The following is an 18,399-nucleotide window of genomic DNA, read 5'->3' as shown; positions in this document are numbered from 1 at the left end:
ATATACCCTTGCTTTATGTCTGAAATATTTACTCCACCGCAATTCACAAATATTACAGAAGCGGCCTTCATTTGTGTCCAAAATAATGAGCACCTTTTTAATTAATTGGTATTTTAATTTGGTTGACAGTTCCTTTACAGTTAGTTTAGTCTGACAGTTACTGAAATGTTGTACCTCTCCACTTTGCTGTAGAAGTAAATTCTTGTTGTTTTATCAGGTCCTTTTTGAAAGTTGCGTGTTTCATGGGACCAAATTCCTTTAAAGAGGACAGTGAGATTTTTACATTTTATCCCTTTAATACTTAAATTGGGCATGTACAGTATTGTTGCTTCATACAGTTTTTATATCTGTGCAAAAAGGTATTTTTAATTAACTTTATTGAAGTCTTTTTTCTCCATGAAATCCCAGTTAACATACAAGCCCACCTTTATAAGTCAAAGTTTAAAATGTAAATGTCCTCACAGTTTTCTTTTCTTTAATTTAATGCTGAAAATCCCTGAAATGATTCACTCTACCAACACCATCGAGGGCATAAATTAAAGACACTTTGAGGCTTTGCAAAGTGAGTGTTTAAAGTAAATATTTCGAAAGTTTGTAGGATTCCACAGGCTATTTGAAAGAGCATCACAATGGAAACATTGAAATACGTAGCCTTATTTCTGCTACGTTCAGTCCTGCCTCCCATTATCCTGATACCTTCTAACTCGCATTAGCAAAGCTTTTAGTTGTAGATGTAGAACTATTTGTAAGTATCAAATTATCTAATGAAGATCCTGCGCACACCCAAGTTTTGATGTGTAAGTTATTGTTATTTGATGTTCTACATTTATATATTTAGCGGATATTTTTTTCCCAAAGCGACTTATGCCGTTCGGTTACACCATTAAGCTACTGTGATTTACCCATTTATACTGCTTGGACATTTTAGGATAAGTACCTTTCTAATGGATGCGACAGCCTGTGACCTTCCGGTGCAAAGGCAGCAGCTCTAACCTCTCCACTACCGGCAGCTGCCCCTACCATTGTACCCATGCCCTCTTTGCTAACTGTTGTGAGAAACTGGTATCAGTTCTGCATTTGTTAGCCTCAGTTAGCGTGCTGCCAGCAACTTGTGCAGGCAAAGTTCTTCTGTAGTCTTCAGGTTGCTTCTGTCGGCAGATGTCATCACGCAACTTGACATGCAGAGAGCCAAAAAAAAAAAAAGAAATGACTGCAAGTTCCCTTAAGCATTAAGGCAGGACCTTCCGGTTAGTCCAAGACCATTACAAGCCGCTGCACATGAATGAGAAAGAAAGACCTGTATTTGTTAAATCACCCGCAAGTCCTAAAACAACCAATTTAATAATTAAAGGTTGAACTACCAAGTTTAACGTGATTCTTTGGTTGAGCTGAATAACATAGATATATTTTATGATGGAAGAGACTCGCTGACAAGTTTTGAATCCAGTGGCACAACCTCGGAATCAAAGAATTTTGTGAAGAAAACTTTTAGAGAGTGATAATATTTTAAATAAAACTGGAGACTAGCACTCAGTCTAGGGGCACAAATACTTAACTATTTACATAGAACTTGTCCAAAAATGAATGCGATTGTCATCAAAAACCCCCAGTGTTTTGGAACGGTACACCAGTTTTACCACGCTCAAAAGACAAACGGTATGAGACCTAGGAATGAATCAAGTAGAAATCGCCTTTATGGGCTCAAACAAAAATTTGCTCTGTATCCACAAATGGATAATGTCCCTCAAGAATTTGTTCTGTAGTTCAGTAAGTTATAGTCCTCTGATACACACTGCATGGCTATAAAATGGTTTTCCACTGAGAGTGATGGCCAGGCGTTCTTCTCTCAGTGTCATAGTCACAAGGTTAAAATGTGACTTAAGTTGTGCAAACACAAAATCCTCATATACTTTAATCATAGGACGATTCTGTCTTTTTTTTTTTTTTTTAATCTTCCCCAGTTATCATCATGTCAGATCATTCCTTGATATGCAATAATACATTTCATAGCTGCAGCCTTAAATATATGACAACTTATGTTTCAGAAATCGTTACAGAAATGCAAATACTTGGCTATAACATAATCAAACCAGCAAATCGTGCCGTGCTACATTTCGATTCAAAGAATTTCCACTCAACAATGACACCTTCTGTCGAGCTACTTCCTGCTGTCTTGGTGCAAAAGGAGTGCTGTGGCGAAGCCTTCTATTAATGTTGGTACGCGGAGCGGATATAGTCAGACGCTAGCATCGCTTAGCGGCACTGTGTGGTTCTTCTTAGAAGTAGAAATCCTACACGATTATAGCTTTTCGCGAAAGACAGTTAGGAGAATTGAGCGGGGGCTTCATTGTGTAAGTGGCAGTCAAAGCTCAGCCGTGTATTTTTGCACATTTTGCAGCTGATGTTGGCCTCGGTGACATTTGCACGTGTGTGTTAAACCCAGTTGTATTAGTTAACCTGAACAAGTCGACTTGTGAAACTGCCGTGATGCGAATGCAAAGGTGTGAAAAATGAAACGCTAATGAAACGCTACATTTGAATGAATTTGAATGAATTTTTTTAGAAGAAATTCATTCACCGATTGTGCTGGCACCTATAGAGGGATCTCAGGACCGGACCCTAGGTTCCAGTTTGTGCCATCGTGCCATTGTCAGATCTGGGAGAGAAGAAACCAGCGGCTTTGTTCCCAGCAGTAGACAAGCCCACCTACTAATGGTACCATACGGACCTGGAATGAGGGGCTTCTGAGACTCAGACGAACGCAAGTCGACAGCGCAGCCCGCGATCCAAAGGGGATATGCAGCAATGTGATGGAAGTCTGAGGGCAGACAGAGAAAGACCACGACTCGGGGGCGGTTTCCTGAGTGCTGTCCTCAGAGGGGCTCTAGTTCTGCAAACTTGCACGGTTTTGACATTATCAAAGTGAAAAAGGCTCGAACGCTCGGTTTAAAAGCAGAAAAAGAGGTCTGAACATGCGGTGAGACCAAGAGTCAAGTCTATGATACTGTAAAGTGTCAATCTGATACGGGACAGGTTAGGTACTTTACTGCTGTAAAAATGAGGTTTACCTGCTCTTGGTTTTTGTGTAGGGGTTTCTGAAAACTTCCCTGCTCAAATCTGTTTGAAGACTCAAAGCGTTGGCCTGGTATGAAATGTCGTGTAATTCCCTCAAATACATTTAAGAAGCTATTTATTTCTTCTGTGGAAATCCCTTCAATTCCTCTGCGGGACTTATATTTTCCCCACAGTTGTTTAAAAAAACTTAGCATCTTAGTTGTTGGTGCTTTGTTAATTGTGATGTTTGTTTTTTGTTTTTTTTTTTTAAATTTTTTTGTGAAGTATCCTTTGTCTTTTTTTCAGCAATGGGGCTAACAAGATTGATCTCATTGTTCTTTGGAAAAATGACAGATGGGCATAATTCCCAGAAATGTTATAAAGGTGGAAATTGAGTCCTTCTTCTCTAGATGGGGCATTAGTGCCCTAAGCTGTCAATGAATGCACAAGTGAGAGTGAAGAAGAGGATGCTGCCCTTCTCGCAATAACCGCATGTAGAAGCTTTGATCGCACATCATGGTAAACCAAAGGCAAAATTCTGGCTACTTCCTCTCCGTTTCTACTTACTCAGGAAGACTGCAGTAAGAGCCTGGTAACATGGCACCTGTGTCTAGATGTTACCAAAACAGCTGACTTTATTTGCATGTTCTGCACTGGCAGAGCACAAGAATTAAAAAAAGGTGATTGTCCTTGGCTGTCTTAGCACTGGAATTCCATTCAGATTCTATAGGAAGCCTTGATTAAAATAATTATAAATAATTTGCAAGGTGGTAGACTGGTAGACTTATGGAAAAGTGGAGGCGGTGCGGAGTGCTTTGTTTTTACCTGGTCTGGCTCAGGTCCATTGAATGATCCAGTTTTAGTGGGCAACGCCCCCAGTGGCTCACTGTGGAAACACTATATGATCTTCGCATACCAGGGCAGGAGTGTGGTGACCTGCTCTGGCAAGTTGCATTTCGTACCTTATATAAGCCCTGCTGTGCCCAGAAACTCCTGGGTGTTTTCTCTTTCCTCTTGCTTATCTGTTCACTGACAGATGCCTTCCTGGTGAGTTTGTTTTTTTTACCAGCAATGGTCTTCAATCAGGTCCTAGAAATTAATGATGGAAATTCCTGAGCTGCATGTTCAAGTTTAGACCATGAGCGCACCCAAGCGTGGCTGTTTTACTCCGCATCACCCCAAAACCCCCACCCGTGTCCTCGTCTGAGATCACCAGTGTGGTGTAGGATGCTGCCGATGAAGTCTTGGACACGGAATGTACAGTCATCGTGTCAACCCCGATAGCCGGAAGTGACTTGCCTCCTGCTTTCTTCAGTGGAACATGCTTGACCTGCCTGCTCATGTATGTCCTCCTGCAGGTTGTCACATTGTGGTACCGGGCACCAGAAGTGTTGCTGCAGTCTAGCTACGCCACGCCGGTGGACCTGTGGAGTGTGGGATGCATATTTGCTGAGATGTTCAGTAGGAGGTAAGGTACACAAGAATGTCTCGCGCCTCTCCTGAAAGCGCATGCTTGAGTAACAAGTCGGTCGTTTTCCACTTGTCCTGTCATCCCCCTAAATGGGGATTTCCAACCCAAAATTAATTTTGCTGTGAGATGGATTCATACATATCTGGCAATTTTGGAACAAATAGCTTTAACAGAAACTACTGCTGGGATTTCCAAATGATGTGCTCTGTGGAATTTATGCAGTTTGCAAATGATGAGTATGTGTTTGTGGGGGGCGCGGTGGCGCAGCGGGTTTGACCGGGTCCTGCTCTCCGCTGGGTCTGGGGTTCGAGTTCCCCTTGGGGTGCCTTGCGACGGACTGGTGTCCCATCCTGGGTGTGTCCCCTCCCTCCTCCAGCCTTACGCCCTGTGTTGCCAGGTTAGGCTCTGACTCACCGCGACCCTGCTTGGGATAAGCGGTTTCAGGCAGTGTGAGTGTTTTTTTATCGGTATCTGATCCTGCTGCATCTGTCTCCTGGTGTCTAGTCAGTTGGCATGTCCTGCCTAAGACAACATTCCTGTACTGTGATCATTACCTTACAAGAGAAGGGTCTTCCTTCCTGCGTCATGCCTTTCTCGGTAAATCTTTGCACCTGTAAAAATATAAAGGCTGTACATGATGCATTTGAAAAGTGCCCTGCGGAGACCATCCCAATGAAAACAATCCCATTTTGCTTTTGCTGAAAACAAAATTAACAATTTTTGCTCATGATTCCTACAAAAATGAACCTAATGAGAAACATGAATGAGTCATTTGCAGTGAACTCCCCTTTGAATGTGCACAGGCTACACGCTGACATTATTTTGTATTTATATTACAACTTTTGGACTTGAAATAACTGTAAAAGAGCCTTAAAGCCTTTTCTGCATTTAGTTATATGCGTCACATATTTTGCAGACTGTCAGAGCAGACGGTTTGAACAAATATGTTTTTAACTGTTCATCTGCCTTTTGCCAGCACCTGAACTTCCTGATTTTTTTTTTCAGCTGATTGGCTGTTAAACGTTAATGAAATTCAGTTGCAGTCCTTATTTGGTTGCAAACTTCTGAGAACTGAGCATCTCAGTTTTTTTTTTCTGTCTGTGGTTTAACGTATTTCGCAGACATAGAGCATCACCAGTCATCAAACAATTATCAGCTAGCAAACCCCTCAAATCAAGAAGTTTGGGGCCTTCCTTTCTTCAGCCGCGCGTCTTCCGCCGTGACGTTTGTCGCTTCGCGCTTTTTGCGTGCTGTTTGCTCAGCGGTGAGTGAATTACCATGAGAAAAGGGGGCCAACTGAATGGCATTTGCCGCTCTCTAGATAGAAGTTCATTCATGAGAGGGGCATGGTGCCAGGCAGGCGAGCTCCCAGTAATTTGCCCTTCCTTCCCTTGATAAGGAACATCCCCTTCTCTGTATCGTTGCCTGTGCGATAGTGCTGATAGTGCCCTTTCAGGGCTGTCGCCATGACAACGTGTATACTCCCCCATCATGTATGTCACAGCGTTCGGCTCAGCTGTCCATCGAACGCGTGACTGATACACCCACTTTTATGGGACCTGCGTAAGCGTGATCATGTTAAACACAGTCAGCTGCACGTGGATCTTTACCTGCAGAAGGTGTGTATGGAGTGAAATGTTATAGCATGACATGCGCTCTGCTGGTAAGGTGCTGTTGCATGTTCAAGACCTCTCTGCTGCTCGTTGGACCCTCATACGCAAGGATCTCCTTCCTGTTACACAGCCGTGCCTTTTAACTGAGAGCTGTAGCACAAATCAGACATAAGGAAAAGCGGGGAAGATAATCCCAACCCCCCTCCTTCCCCGCCGTAGGGCCCCACTGCTTCCGAAAAGAAGCTCGTGACGGTGACATTCCATGTGAGCTTCCTGCTCCTCCGAACGCTGGGACTTCACCTGATGGCCTCAGGGTGATGGAAGTTCACTGCTGAGTGTCCCTTCTTTGTGCTGCTTTTTTTCCAGGATGGATGCGTGCTGACAGCGCCCTGTCAGGGTGTCAGGGCTGTCGCCGTGACAACGTGTACTTCTCCCTCTTATTTCCCCCCTTGTTCTGGTCTGCTCATGGACGAGATGATGGAATGACCAGATTTAGCGCTTCCTCTCTGGCTCACTGTTAGACACGCGGTGAATCCATGCGCCTTGTGTCCAAGTGCACATAAAACATTCCAGTTCCTTAGTTGAGCTTTCCTCCTCTCTGTCTGAGACATACGCACATCTGAGAGCAACTGAGTTTGTGTTTAAGGGCAACTGTTACATTCAGCAGAAGTCTCAGAGGTTTGGAAGGGATGCATTTAGGACTGCGGTCTCGACAAGACTGCAGCATTGCCACATTACCAGACCACATCAGCTCATCATGGCTCCTTATCTGTAGGAAACATTAGACATTGGCCAACGGTGGTGATGGTTAAAAAAACCTTTATTTTTAACATTTCAGATCCTCTCTACTGGACAGCCATCAGTATTAGTAATATACCGTTATAGCATTAATGTTTCACTGTTTTTGTACTCATGGGTTTTCTTTCTATGAATTCCACCAGATTTGAATGTAATGAGAGCTGTAATGCTTGTGTCAGTTTCTGGTGGATTTGTGAATACCATGGGAGCCGGATTTCCTTTCCAGCAAATAGTTTGAATGCCAGATTTTCTGCAGGGATTGTATGGACATGATTATAGCTATGAGCAGAGGGGAAGTTGCTCCCAAAGCATGTACTGTAGCAACTGAAAAGTATGTTTAGTTGCTATGTAAACATTTCTAAAGCCGACATGGTTTTTTTTTTTTTTTTATTTCCATCTCACTGTAAATATAATGGGACGTCTTGTTTTTAGCGGTTGTAACAATAGACATTCGCAGCAGCGTTTAAGCAGGGGATTCTACATGACGTGTAGCTGTATTGTGCAGTGGACTGTAGTATCATCATTGGGTCGTATGCAAAGGGTCAACAGTATTTGTTTATTATTGTCCATTGCAGTGAAGGTAGACTGGTTTGTCCTGCCAAATTAATTGCACCACCAACTCACTTAATTCACTAGTGCTAATTAACGAGTAAATATCATACGTATGGAGATTGCTGCTGATGTAAACACAATGTACAATTAAAATCTTGCGGTAAAAGTAGTATTCGCAGCTTTTTATTTATAATACGTAGTAATACATTAGATAATATACTTGTTGATCACTTGTGAAAAAAGTTTCAGTAACTATACCTGTTACAGGGCCAGTAGGTAGGACAGTTATACGCATCTCCGTGCGATTGAAGGATCCAGGTTCAAATCTTTGCACCTGCTGCAGTAGCCTTGATCGGTGTACTTACCCTGAATTGATACAGTAAAAACTACCCAGCTGTATGAATGCTTAAATAAGTAGTTTAACATACAAATGTACCATAGACAAAGGCATTAGGTAAATAACAGTTGATAATAGTTGTATCGGTGTTACATTATCTTCATGAAAAGATCCTTCTGTTCAGCATCACTGTACCGTTTGTGTTTAATGTCTGACTTTTTGAGATATAAACAGTGTAAAAAAGGCCCATCATCAGTTGTTAATTGAAAGGCATCAGACGTGAAAGATAGAAACATATGTGTATATCGGTGTATGCAAGTTATGGGGAAAGTATTGCACTCAACATCCAGCGGTGTAAATACGTAAAGTGTAAAACTGTAAGCATTTGGAGTCCCCCGCTAAGTGACCGTGTGTGTTCTGCAGTTGAGGAGGCAACCATAGTCCAAATGAAGGTTTTCTAAAGTCGCTCGGGTCGCTCTCCTCGGCTGCCGGACAGCTGAAGTTGTGCATGTTTTGTTTTCCTCTGTGACGCTTTACTTTTTAAATACCACCCCTTCCTTCCAGGCATAACTGCCAGCAGTCGGAGTGATGGCTCTGGCCTGAGCGTATTGTAACATAACGGCGTAATCTTACACACTCTGGTGCTTCGGAGCTGTGACTCAAACGTCAGCAAAGGCGTAGTAAAACCCTGAGTATAAGGGTCATACAGGTCTACTTCTTCGTACAGGTGTGGAAGAAGGGATCCTTACCCGAAACCGGGACTCATTATAGATCGGACACCTGTCAGATCATTATTGTTGTTCTTTTACTGGTGCCTTTGTCTAAGGCAACTTACAGGCATCTCGCGGATCAGTTTTTTCATAGTTTGTGTCTTTTTATTTTGTTAGATAAGGAACTTAGCTGTGACAGCTGGATGAAAAGGAAGAGCATTGGTAGAAACGGAAAAATTGCCCAGAAAGTACACACACGCTGTCTGAAGCCACTTGTCCCAAGCGGGGTCGCAGGGAGCCGGAGCCTGAGCCGGAGCCTAACCCGGCAACACAGGGCACGGGTCTGGAGGGGGAGGGGACGCACCCGAGACGGGACACCAGTCCATCGCAAGGCACCCCCCACGGGACTCGAACCCCAGACCCGCCAGAGAGTAGGACCCAGCCAAACCCGCTGCACCACCACACTCCCCTCGGTTGGGAAGTAATTTGTATTTCACTGGATTTTTAGTATCGCAGATACTTTTTTAACTTATCCTCGTAGTTTAGAAGGGCACAGAGCCATTACTGTGGAAAGAAAATGTACCGTTTGGTGGCTTTCTCACCAGTTTATGGTTGTGCACGTACATGCAGAGCCGCAGTCCAATTCCGCTGAAAAACCTTGGAATTTGGTGCCACCCGTCCGCACCCACACACACACACACACACACACACACACACACAATTGCCTTGAAAAACCCTGGAAGTTTGCGCTACTCCTCCCCACCAACCCACACACAGACGCACGGAGGCAAACATACGCATTCCGGAGGTGGTGTCCCTGGAATGCAGAATGCCAGTGCTGTCACTAACAGAGCATGACTGCATTGCATGTTGACACCAGTAGTCCCATCAGCATGCCAATGGCTTCATTTTAATGTTTTAGTCCCTCGACTTAAACTGTGCTGCATTGGTAGCTTGCTCACATAATTCATACATAATACATAATCCATTTACAATTCAGAATGTAAACCATGCTTGAAGCTACCAATTAATTTGAAGGGAGTAGCTCTGGGAAAATGTATTTTACAAAATTCCAGTCATACTCGTTTTGAATTACACTGGTAAAGGTGAACTGGTTTACTAATTCGTCATGTCTGAAATATTGTACTGTGATCAGTTTGTGTAAATCGGCCCTTATTACCTTTCAGAACAGCAAAAAATACATTTTCTATTGAGGAAAATAAAAGGATTGTTCAGTGAAAGAATACAGTGTATGTTTCATTACAAGAGGGAAAATGATCATTTCTATTTGTGTTACTATCACAGCCAATCAACTGTGATCAACCGGTCAACAAGTAGCATACCAATTAGAAGTATTGCTTCTGAATCTGTGCCATGCGTTTGAATCCCGTTCCTGCCGTTGTACTGTGGATTAAGGTGCTTACCAGAGTTGATACAGTAAAAATAGCATCCCGTTTGTGTGTCAGCCAAACGAATACGTAATAACCACTATTAAATAACACTGATCTTTAGTTTTTATGTTTATGATCTGTATGTGTATAACCCAGTTTGAAAGCATCACAAGAAGACAATAACCGAATGGACATCAGGTTACTTTAGAGTAACGATATGGTCAAGAGTGTCATCCACTGTGTATCACTCCCTGGAAATGACCAGGATAAAATTCAGGCAACATGTGCTCTGAATGTGCACAAGGTCATTGTCCATTTGTGGGTAGACAGCATTACTGCAAGTGTCTTGATGCAGGTTGACATCTGGTGGCTGCTGCTAACTGTGACATAGTGGAGGAAGAGAACAGGTCTCACATCGTTGTCTTGTGCACTTTTAATACTGAATGACACCGCAAGTCATTGCACTTGAGAAAATGCCCATTTTTGTGTCATTTTGGCATTTGTCTTTTACTCAGATGTGCAGGAAATTACCCAGCTCTTTGCTGTCATGCTCAGCCACATCATGTGTTGAACAAAAAAAAGCTCAGTGATTGAACCATAGCAAATAACGATATATAAGGATATGTCGGGTTTAGTATTTTTTTCCCAGCTGCCACTTTTAAGGCTGGTGGAGCCAATAACTCCCCCGGTGGTGTTTTGAGTCACACACCACACATTTCAGTTTAAAACATCGCTATGAGTGGGAACTCCTCAATGTGCCCTATAGCATGGATTCAAACTGTGTGGCTGGGACATGGGTTTGAGTCACTGCTGTGTAACACCAGTCATCTGTGAGGGAGGAGTACCGGGGGCTACGGGCTGTCCCCGTGTCCTCCGCATGTATCGAAAGCCTTTGTTCAGGAATAGTTCATAGGAGGAGGGAGGGTGGTGCAGCGGGTTTGGCTGGGTCCTGCTCTCTAGTGGGTCTGGGGTTTGAGTCCCGCTCGGGGTGCCTGCACCAGATTGGCATCCTGTCCTGGGTGTGTCCCCTCCCCCTCCAGCCTCGTGCCCTGTGTTGCCTGGTTAGGCTCCGGTTCGCCGTGGCCCCGTATGGGACAAGCGGTTCAGACAATGTGTGTGTGTGTGTGTGTGTGTGTGTGTGTGTGTGTGTGTGGGGGGTTTTTTTTTTTTTTTTTCCTCCTTTTTTTTTATTGGTTTTTATGTTGTAGTTTTCAAGTCAGCTCAGTTCAGTTTATTTTTGAAGAGCTCTCTTCTCCTTTTTCCACTATCCCAGTAAAGCATTAATGACTAACATGGTGCAGTGTTTTTATGCAAAGTTACTGTGGTGTGATATGTGAACACAATGATTCAGCCTCCATTGACAGGCTATTATTATTATTATTATTATTATTATTATTATTATTATTATTATTATTATTATTAACTACTGAATGCTATTATTTACTGATTGCTAGGAGACCAGTTTTTTAAAATATAACTTAAAATAGTCCTTTACACTGAGGCTGATGTATAAAAACCATGTAGCCATCTGCTAAGTCTGCTTTGCTCTGGCTCAGGATTCCTGAACTGATCTTCACATCTTCCTTTTTTTGCTTTTTAGACCTCTTTTTCAGGGAAACTCTGATGTTGATCAGCTGGGCAAGATCTTTGAGTAAGTATTATTTTTGTACTGCTTCTAGTATCAGCCATAACAGCTATATGGAGCCAGTTTATCCATCCATCCATCCATCAGGTGCCCAATGCGGTATCACAGTGATATGAAGGCTATCCCAGAAACATAGCCCATAAAACAGGGTACATCCAGTGATGCCAGTCCATCACAGGCCATATACAGATAATTATTTATTTAAAATGTATAACTTTGGTATTGCATCGTCATCGGATAGCCACTTCTATAGATCATCAGATGTGAATGACAACAGGCAGAGTGGTGTCGCGTTGCACGATAAAGGCCTCCCAAGCAGCCGGTTAAGGGATATTACTAAAGGCAATCGGGACATGTTTGCGATGGGAGACTCGGCGGTAAGTCAATCCACTGACAGGTCACAGTCGTTGCTCTGGTTACCGGAGGGGTTTGTGTGACAGGTGCGGAGGTGGATTACAACGGGGATGTCCAGTTACATGTAGTCTGTTTCTTCTGGAGAAATCCTACTTTTCAGAGTAGTTTTTGGCGTCAATACTTTTTACTTTACATGTGTAAAGAAAAAAATGTACCTTTACTTTGTCACATCTTTATCATCCTATTCTTGCTACTTCCGGTGAAAGCAACCAGGTCAGTTTTCAAAAAATATGAGTGACACGTGCTCGCTGTCAGCCAGCATCTTCTTTGGGTTTCATTGGCTGTTTCCAGCTGTCAGTCACAGTCATTTTTAATTCATACCATTAGTATTCACGTAACATGAGTATCTGATGCAATATATGATCAGCATTTTGTCCCTCCTTCATTGACAGCTTTGCTATTGTATTCATTTTCAGCTTATGTGCTGTATACTAAGATTTTTTGTAACTTTTTTTATAGTAAGTTGAAGATTTAAAAAGAACTGTAGTAATTTATACAGAATGAAACAACGGCTCATTATGTATTTTAAATACCTTCATAATATTACTGGCCTGAAAGATTTTAGTTTGCTTATAACTGCTACTGGAGAGTTTCAATTAAAGGTATATTTTCGAACTCAGTTCTAGAAGGTTTTCAAAGGTATTATAAATAATGGTGTAGAATATGGCAATGAATACATTAGTTGGTGTGTTCAGTATGTTGTTGATATGCAGTGAGTGCCCACGTTTGTATCTGTTCATGCTGACATGTGTCCCTGTGTCCAGTGTTGTAGGAGTTCCCAGTGTGGAAGACTGGCCCCAGGAAGTTGGCCTCCCGCAAAGTGCCTTTTCCCCCAGGCCCCCTAAGCCCATCTCCGAGCTGCTGCCGGAAATGGACGAGCAGGGCCAGTCCCTCCTCCTGGTGAGCACATCACCTCCTCCATCTCTGTGAGCTTCTGCATCATATCTGCTGGTCCCCACTTTTAGAAACAGCATCGCTGTTAACTGCGTGTGAACCGTTTTCCCCCTCGCAGCAATTTCTCACATTCAATCCCTCCAAGAGGATATCCGCATACGCCGCGCTCTCCCATCCCTACTTCCAGAGCCTGCAGAGCACCAGCAAGAGCACGACCCCCCAGCAAGCCCCCGGCAAGCAGCCCTCCCTGGAGGAGACATCGTCCTGAAGAGCACCCCCAGAGAGCACCCCCAAGGAGACCACCTTTTCACGGATTTATTTTTTACAGAAACATATCTATGTCTTCCACAACATGTATGCTGCTCTTTGGACTTCTTTAAGGTTTTTTTGTTGTTTTTATTTGTATTTTTCCTCCAGCATTCTTTTTCTTTTTCTTTTTTTTTTTTTTGTTTTTTTAACAATGCAAAGACCACCTAAGCTCCAGTGGACCACCTGGGAAAACTCTGGAGTTCCAGAAGCTGCTTCCTTCACATACTGTCTTCCGACGGGACCGCCTCTGCCCCATCAGGGGCCCCAAGCCAGCAGGGCCTCCTGGGTCCTGCCCCTCCAGCTGCTCACTCTGTCCTGTGTCAGTCTGTCCCCCCTCCCCCATCACACACCTTTTCAGAAGAGGCACCATGCCCCCCTCAAATGCGTCTGACAGTGTACAGATCAGTCTCGCCCTCCTCACCTTTATGAACCCCGTGGGAACACGGATGACCGTGGCCCTCGCGTCACATCCCTGAGCATCCCATCAGCGCCTCATGCTGGCAGAAATGCATACAGGCTGTGTTTTGTGCGTTAACCATTTTGTGAATTCCCTCTGTGCTTTCATTTCAAACACAACAGAAAATGCCAGAAGCTCTAATGCATGCAGATAGTCTTACGTAAAACTTCTTAGCAGCTTTCAGTTCTTTCATTTTAACGTTGAGAAAAACATGCCAGCACCTTTCACTACTGTTACTTACTTCCTGTACAATTATATTGACACATGGGGTGAGAATGTCAAGTATGCCTTAAAGTAGAATAAAATAAATGTGGGACATCAATAAGCTAAGACTGTTGTAGGACTTTTATAGGCAATTTCATAATAAGGGTTGTTGTGCGATACGATACAAACTTTTTTTTTTTTCCTCTCTTAAGGCAGCGGCTGTTAAGACGGCTGGCTGGCGTTTCACGTTTGAATGTGCTGTGAAAAATGCCGAAGCGTAAAAGATATCACCAGCCAGTCATCAGAGAAGATGTTAGCGAAGACGTGGCGAGAAAAGGCTTCCCGGAGGGCCCGGGAGGTTGCGGACGACCCAGTGTAGGAGTACGTGTTTACTGGCAGCAGAAGCTGTTGACGTGACGTGTCTGCTGTCGCCAGTGCTGCTTGCAGGGAGCAGATTTCGTACCGTAGCGGCAGTAGTGTCAGCGCAAGTCAGCAAACTGTCCAAGAAGGGAGTTTGGAGGGAATGTGAAGGGGTGGAGGGCTGTGTAGGGGTGGTGTTTAGTCCACACTGTTTTTCATAGTTTTCATTTTGCCGTTGGGCTAGCCCCGTTTTTGTTCCTTTTTTTTTTTTTTTTTTTTCTTTCAAGGACTTCACCAGAATGCTATCAGTCCAAGACTTTGGGTATAAAGGTCGGCAGGGGGCTCATCCCCTCGTTCACAGCGTGTCACAAACAAATGAAGAGACAAAGCGGCAGGAAATGTCAAAGGTGGAATTGTACACAAGATATGTTTTAGTACTGGAAGTCTGCACGGCGTGGATAAAATTCAGCAAACAGAAGCTGGGTCACCGCTTGTTATGTCTTGTATAAAAATAATTTCCAAAACAGGTGAGACATAGATATCTTATGCAGGCCTTTGTCACTGACACTAACGTGTGATGTTCTGTGTGGTTTTAAAGCCCTTTCCGGCCAGTACGATACGCCAGGACTGCCATTTTTTGCCAGCCCTACTTGTGCCTATATCGCTTAAACTACAGAAATAAAGAAGAAACGATATCCAAAGACTATAACATTGCGTGCAAACGTAATGTGTACCTTTTCTAGAGAATGAATTGTTTTGAATGGAGCATATGTGACTTGAAGAGGATAAGAGACGGAGACTATAATAAGCTTGACCTCATGTCAGAGACACGGTTGAATATTTACACAAATAAAACTGGCTTCATGTTTCTCAGGATCTGCATAGGTGATAGAAAACATCCTGACGCTGTTCAAGATTAGTCCAAGAAAGCCCCGTGACGTTAGGATGTTAACTCTTACCATTCGTTATTGTATCATGTAGGATTTTATGGATTTAGAGTAGCAAAAAATGTGCATGCAAATTACGGGCTTGACGTATATCAAAGAAACATAAACTACGACTAGAGTCAGACTTTTGTTTTTCCGCAGTACGCATGAGGACATGAACTCCTAATGTGAAATGTTAACTTTACATACAAAATATAGACAATATAGAAAATACAGTTTCTGACACAGCCTTTCTTTCTATTCATTCACATTGTCAGGTCACGTTCAGCATTTATTCATCAGCAAAACGTAATAATACTCAGTCTATATGTTCTGAACAATTTAGACTAGAGGGTTTTATACACGCTTTTTAAGTGTTGAGTGTACTTGAGTGTACGGTCGGACACAGACGCCGCTTAAGAAAACAGACCGTTCTCATACCCCTTACGTAAGTCGAAATGTACGTATGTCGGATTCCCCCTCCGTTACAGAGCCAAGCCTTTCCTTCGCACCTGTTGTAATGCTGGCACACAAGAGGGTGCCGTTATTGCGTAATTTATCATTTTTCTTGATAAATTTACTTGATGCTTCTTTGTTATTAATGTGATTTTCGAGCTAGCTGTTCCTTTCACGTGCTCCTTTATACGTGCAGCAGACTTCACTAACGTATTCACAGTCGATACGGCGCAAACCTGGCTTGTTCCCGTGGTATAGACCGTAACCTTTGTCCACCTTCATGCTTCCTTATTATATTTATTTCCACGTCCAAATCAGTTGCTGTACGCTTGCGAGGCGGTTCTCGTTTTTCTTCAAGTGTACGTTTACCACCAGCATTGTAAATAACGAAAGGGTAGAAGAAATGCGGAAAAAGCACTACACTAAGGAGAGGAGATGAGTTCACGGCTCAAAACTCACGGGAACCGGGAAGATGGAGCTTCCTGCCTTGTCCGGTTACGCCGACTCGGGCGTAACGTGTTTCAGATGTTTTGCGTAAAATAAAAGCGCTATCCGTAAATAACGTGTATGCTGGGAATTTTTTACATAAAGCCGAAATTACGTACTGTAAGTCGAATTTACGGAAGTAGAGTGGTGTCTGTATATCGTAGGAGAATCCTCGTTGTGTAAAGGAGTCGTTGAAGTGATTGTTCTGTATGTTGTGCTCTGTTTCATGAGTTACTCGCCTTCAGTCCTGTGCAAAGGGGGACAACTCTGGCCAAATCAACACGGCCAGTGGACATAATTATCCACCTTCTGACAGGGTAGAAGTGATGTAAATAATAGGAGAAAAAAATACTGTATGTTGGGCCATTATCCGCCTTTCAACTGAGTATGGAAAAAAAAAAATCAGGGAGAGAGTCAAAATGATGGAATATGTTGGTCGCCTAATAAATGTTAAAGAAATGTGTTCAAAATTAATTTGACGTGTGTGCTGGTGCATACAACGGTGAAATTCACCGTGGCCCTTTGCTGTTCCACAATTTATCGTTTAACAACATACCAATATATTTTTTTAAATATGTGTTTTCATTTGCAATGATATTGACCAAAATGAACGCCTGTGTTACCAGTGGCTTGTCCACTTTGATTGTTGAATGCTGATCACGTTGCACAGTATTTTAGCGATCAAACAGCATTGTCAGCTTCAGTGTTTGGACCTTTATTAACTTCAGTGCTGTATTTATCCGAGTTGTACCTTAACTTTGGAATGTGCAAAAGTATTCTTTCAGAGTGCTGTTTTTTTTTTTTTTTTATTTGTGGAAGTGATGTAACATGTCCATTTCGCTGCATGACTGAGCACCTTGCATTGACACCATCTCATTTGTCTCTCCAAAATGTATGGAAATGCAGCCTTTCATATGTGTTCTCAAAAGTATTCCACTTTTGGAGTTTTGAATCTGTCCATTGTATACAATTATTCATGTATTTTATTGCTGTTGTATTTTCTTAATTAGTGGCTAGGTAATGCCAGTAATAGGCAATATGGAATTACAATTTTTCATCTTTGCTGGGTATTGGTACTTTGCAGTGTGTGAGCTTTCCTTATTAATTATTTACCTTTTTCTTCTGCAGTTCAGGCCTCTGTGGTATCATCTTGCCAATTCCTTGGCCATTGTTGCTTCTCTGATGTTATTGTAATCCTTTTGAGTTATTTATTGACCTAAGTGTGATGTTTGTATGATTTTTTTTTTTTTTTTATCGTTCACTGCCTAGCTCACAGATTGAAAACCTTTCGATGTTGTGCGCTATATACAGTACCGTAAATTATTTAGAATTTTTTTTCCACACACAGTGCAGTGTTATTCACAACCATTTGAAGGTCACTGCACGGGGAAAAATACCTAACTTGAAAAGCAATGCTTTTTTGGACTTAAACTGCATTTCGAGCACTCTGTGCCCCTATGAATCAAAACAAATCTTGTATTATTTATTTTAAAAAATATATTTCTTACATAACCAAGCAGAAAAGCTCTGATACCTCCAATGAACTGTATTTGTACTGTTCTTTATGTGTCCGTGGATATGAGAAACGTAGAAGACTTTCCTTCAAGCGAGGTTTAATGTCTAATATGGAATATTTGGGGCAAGGACAGGCCCTTCTGAGCTTAAACTTGAAAATGTTCCCAGAATGTTATGGTGCACATCCAGCATAGTCTAATGTGCCTTTTGTTTGTTTATAAAGTCCAGATCACAGCCCTGCACAGCAGACCTCCATTGATTCAGATGATCAGGAAAAAACTGTATCACACCTTAGATGGAGAGGTGCTCATGGATTCAGTCAGAAGGCAAAACTTCAGTCTTACCAACCGTATCATTCCCATACACATTGTCAACACACTGCCTGAAACCGCTTGTCCCAAGGCGAGCCGGAGCCTAGCCCGGCAACACAGGGCACAAGGCCGAAGGGGGACACACCCAGGACGGGACACCAGTCCGTCGCAAGGCACCCAAAGCGGCACTCGAACCCAGACCTGCCAGAGAGCAGGACATGGCCAAGCCCGCTGCGCCATTTTCAAGTCAAAGAATAATAAGAAATATTCTTTCAATGAATAATAACATTTTTCAAAAATATTTTTATTCAGTATTTCCAACCGTTTCACATTTTCTCTGTACTAGTTTGGAAATTTTAAAAAAGATTTCTTAAATTGCTTGACAAAATAGTAACCAAGTTCACAAAAACATCTGCATTTAGTTGATCAAATGTTGGTGTTGATCTGTCTTGTTTTATCAGACGATAACTAGTGTTCATATATTCATAAATTATGT

The 18,399-nt window shown here is 42.6% G+C and overlaps 1 protein-coding gene across 1 annotated transcript in view; it reads left to right on the top strand.

Annotated features, from left to right (window-relative positions):
* Window positions 1–14,044, top strand: part of cdk6 (cyclin dependent kinase 6) — a 39,364-nt gene extending 25,320 nt beyond the window's left edge. The window contains exons 5-8 of the mRNA XM_029248431.1: window positions 4,413–4,522; window positions 11,527–11,577; window positions 12,750–12,885; window positions 12,998–14,044. Coding sequence (XP_029104264.1) covers window positions 4,413–4,522; window positions 11,527–11,577; window positions 12,750–12,885; window positions 12,998–13,147 — 447 coding nt within the window. The 3' untranslated portion in view covers window positions 13,148–14,044. The remainder of the gene's footprint in view (window positions 1–4,412; window positions 4,523–11,526; window positions 11,578–12,749; window positions 12,886–12,997) is intronic.
* The last annotated feature ends 4,355 nt before the right edge of the window (window positions 14,045–18,399 follow it).

Source organism: Scleropages formosus, chromosome 23 (genome assembly GCF_900964775.1).
Source record: "Scleropages formosus chromosome 23, fSclFor1.1, whole genome shotgun sequence".
NCBI classification, from domain to species: Eukaryota; Metazoa; Chordata; class Actinopteri; order Osteoglossiformes; family Osteoglossidae; genus Scleropages; species Scleropages formosus.
The sequence above is the reverse complement of the archived record's forward strand: the minus strand, read 5'-3'. Positions and strand labels throughout refer to the sequence as shown.